The 3,543-nt window shown below is 58.0% G+C and overlaps 1 protein-coding gene across 1 annotated transcript in view; it reads left to right on the top strand.

Annotated features, from left to right (window-relative positions):
• PIH1D1 (PIH1 domain containing 1) overlaps positions 1 to 2,817 on the top strand; it is a 5,684-nt gene extending 2,867 nt beyond the window's left edge. The window contains exons 3-9 of the mRNA XM_017500595.2: positions 374 to 451; positions 900 to 1,102; positions 1,203 to 1,284; positions 1,642 to 1,771; positions 2,026 to 2,101; positions 2,432 to 2,575; positions 2,693 to 2,817. Of these exons, the coding sequence (XP_017356084.1) occupies positions 374 to 451; positions 900 to 1,102; positions 1,203 to 1,284; positions 1,642 to 1,771; positions 2,026 to 2,101; positions 2,432 to 2,575; positions 2,693 to 2,734 (755 nt within the window). The 3' untranslated portion in view covers positions 2,735 to 2,817. The remainder of the gene's footprint in view (positions 1 to 373; positions 452 to 899; positions 1,103 to 1,202; positions 1,285 to 1,641; positions 1,772 to 2,025; positions 2,102 to 2,431; positions 2,576 to 2,692) is intronic.
• Positions 2,818 to 3,543: the final 726 nt, after the last annotated feature.

Below are 3,543 nucleotides of genomic sequence, written 5' to 3'. Positions count from 1 at the left end.
TAGAGACGGGGCTTCACCATGTTGACCAGGATGGTCTCGATCTCTTGACCTCGTGATCCACCCGCCTCGGCCTCCCAAAGTGCTGGGATTACAGGCTTGAGCCACCGCGCCCGGCCTAATTTTTGTATTTTTAGTAGACACGGGGTTTTGCCATGTTGGTCAGGCTGGTCTTGAACTCCTGACCTCAGGTGATCCACGCACCTCAGCCTCCCAAAGTGCTAGGATTACAGGCGTGAGCCACCGTGCCCGGCCTGCAGCTCTCTGTTTCATCCTGTTTTCTCCTCTGTGCTTCTCCCCTGTCTCTGTCTCTGCCTTGCCTCACCTCTGTCCCTGCTTCTGCCTCTATATCCTTTTTTCTATATGTCTCTTGAAGCTTTCTGGGACCAAGCTCTAGGCAGTGCCCCGGGGATATCAAATGCGGATTCTATGTTCCAGAAACTCCGTGTCACGGGTGGGGCCCAAGGAGATGGACACAGTATCAACAGGGTGATTCGAGCTACTCCGGAGGGGGGCGCCCAACACAGCCTTGAGAGCGCTCCTTACCTTCATGAAGAGGTCAGGGAAGGCTTCCTGCAGGAGGAGGTGTGGGATAAGATTTGAAGGAACAGGAGGAGTTCAGCTGGCAAAGACAGAAGAAGGTTCTAGGCAGAGCAGCCCAGAGCTGGGAGGGGATGATTGGATCGGATCCGCCAGTGATGGAGAGTGAAAGATTCAGTGGGCCAGGTTGCTGGAAGAATGAGGTTTTCTCCAGAGGTGGGAGGGGCACATCACACAGGGTCTCCAACCCCAGGCTTGCGGGGCTCAGACCTTCTGAGAGCTGTGACCAGGGGAGGGACAGGGTCAGCTCTAGTGACATTATACTGATGGACGGAAGCAGATACGAGGCTGGGGGGAGTGAGCTTCGAGCTCCCGCTTCCTGATGTCTCTCTGTCTCTGCTTCTTGCGGCTGCTGTCCCTGCATGTCTCTTCCCTGTCTGGGTCTGGGCTATGGGCTTTCTGCATAGGGCTGGGGGGGTCTCACCCCCTTTTTCTCCCCGCAGAAGGCCAGGGCTGTACCGCTTACGACGTAGCTGTCAACAGCGACTTCTACCGGAGGATGCAGGTTGGGGGCGGGGCTGCGGGTGAGGCCTGGGCAGGGGTCTCTCCCTCCCCTTCCCCTCTCCCCCCGCCACCACTGCCTCTTTTCTCTCTGTCAACCCTAGAACAGCGATTTCTTGCGGGAGCTCGTGATCACCATCGCGAGAGAGGGCCTTGAGGACAAATACAACTTGCAGCTGAACCCGGGTGAGGGGCAGGGCCTGGGCCATCAGGAGGGAGTGGAGCGAAGAGCGGTTTGGGGGACACTTGCGCTCTTGGGCAGGGTGTCCTGGAGGCTGTGCTACTGGGAGGGGGTGGAGCTTCCCAACGTGAGGGGGAGGAGTCTAGGCGCCCTGAAGGGGCGGGGCCAGGACAATCTCCAAGGGCGGGTTTTATCAGGGCATATCATGGGAGGGGCGTGGCTAAGGTGGGCGGGCTTCCTGGAGCCGAGCCTGGGGTCAGATCCCACGACTCCGGGAGGCTCTTGGCTGGGCAAGGAGGCCTCCTGAGAGCACAGGCACCCCTGACCTGTATGGTGTTTGACTCTGTGCTCCTGACTCTCAGAATGGCGCATGATGAAGAACCGGCCATTCATGGGCTCCATCTCGCAGCAGAACATCCGCTCGCGGCAGCGTCCTCGGATCCAGGAGCTGGGAGACCTATACACGTCCACCCCCGGGGGAGCTGAGTCAGGGTGGGCCTTCAGCAGATCCTTGGTCTGATGTCTCCTCAACGCTCTTGGGACTCCCTCCCTCCATCCTCCCACACTGGGTGGTGCCCTGGAGCCCTGGGCACTGAGAGAGGGATGAGAGAGAACTCCTGACCTGGAAGGCATCCTGGGGCAATAGGGCTGGTTGGGGGGAGAAAGGGAGCAGCACCCCAGGCAGAGGGCACAGTACTGGCAAAGACCTGGCAGCTGTCCTCAGCCCTGGGCCTCTTCCCCCTCAGCCCTGAAAAGCCTCACCTGAGCCTGTGGCTGGAAGCTCCTGACCTCCTCTTGGCCGAAATTGACCTCCCCAAACTGGTAAGTTCTGCGGGCTGGACCAGAGCAGGAGAATGAGGTCTGGAAAGGTCAGGGACTGTCTCTGAGAGTGACAAGGGGCTGTTGCTGGACTTGCGTCAGCTGCGTCCTCTGTCCCAGGAGGCCAACGGGCCACCTCCCAGTGCTGTCCTGAGAGTGCCCATGGGATTGTAAGTGCTCGGTCGTTGAGACTTGTAATTGCTGTCTTCTGCACCTCTTCCCTGGGAGATGAGACCCTTCAAATATAGTTTCTCAGCATGTGAGGCCACCATGCCTGTTCCAGCTGATTGTCCTGTTGCTGGGGAGGGTGACCTGACTGCACCACCTTTCCAGGATGGAGCCCTGGGGCTGTCGCTGGAGATCGGGGAGAACCGCTTGGTGATGGGGGGCCCCCAGCAGCTGTATCATCTGGATGCCTACATCCCACTGCGGATCAACTCTGACGAGAGCAAGGCAGCGTTCCATTGGAAGAGAAAGGTGCCTGGTGTGGGGAGGGGAAGCCAGGACACTGAGGGGCCTGGACTCTGGCTCCCAGGGACGGGGGCAGGGTCTTCTGGGCCCTGGATCCTCATTCTCTTTCCCGTGTCTCCTCAGCAACTGATGGTGGCCATGCCGCTTCTGTCGCTGCCTTCTTGATCAGGGTGTCTCCCTGTGCTTCCAAGATGTGAAGAGGCTGCTGGCTTTCCTAAAGTTGAAATAAAAGAAATTTTTGCCTTTGTCATATCTCTGACTGGGGATATATGGGAGGGAAGAGGAACATTGGGCTGTGCCCCTCTAGTCCCATATAGGTCACTGCCCCAGCTTAGGCCTTGTCCTTCCCCCTGGGTCCTCCCTGCATCCTCCTGGCCTCCAGCCTCCCCTCGGTAGTCCTCCCCAGGCCCCAGAGCAGGCCCTGCCCTTTCCCTGTTCACAGCCCTCCCGTAGCTCCCCAGCCACCCTGGGAGAAGGTCCAAGCCCTTCAGCCAAGCGCCCAAGGCTCTGTGTGATCTATGTCCCGCCTCATGGCTTACTTTTTCGTTTAAGCGACAGGGTGTCACTCTGTCGCTAGTCTGGAGTGCAGTGGTGCAATCATAGCTCACTGCAGCCTGGAACTCCTGGGTTCAAGTGATCCTCCTGATGTCAGCCTCTGAGTAGCTAGGATGACAGGCGTGTGCCACCATGCCCAGCTAATTTTATATTTTGCATTTTTTTTTTTTAAGAAATGGGGTCTTGCTATGTTGCCCAGGTTGGTCTTGAGCTCTTGGCCTCAAGTGATCCTCCTGCCTTGGCCTCCTCAAATGTTGGGATTACAGGCGTGAGCCACTGTGCGCAGCCGAGTTTTGACCTCTTCCTCTAACGGAAGGCCAGGCACACTCCACAGTGTCCTGACCACACCCTTTTCCCCATGTCTTAGTTTCTGCTGTTCCTGCCACTTTGTATCCTCCTTCCAGTACATCTGTGGAAGT

This window comes from Cebus imitator, unplaced genomic scaffold (genome assembly GCF_001604975.1).
Source record: "Cebus imitator isolate Cc_AM_T3 unplaced genomic scaffold, Cebus_imitator-1.0 Scaffold266, whole genome shotgun sequence".
Classification (NCBI taxonomy): domain Eukaryota; kingdom Metazoa; phylum Chordata; class Mammalia; order Primates; family Cebidae; genus Cebus; species Cebus imitator.
Note: the sequence above shows the minus strand (reverse complement) of the source record. Positions and strands in the feature narration are given on the sequence as shown.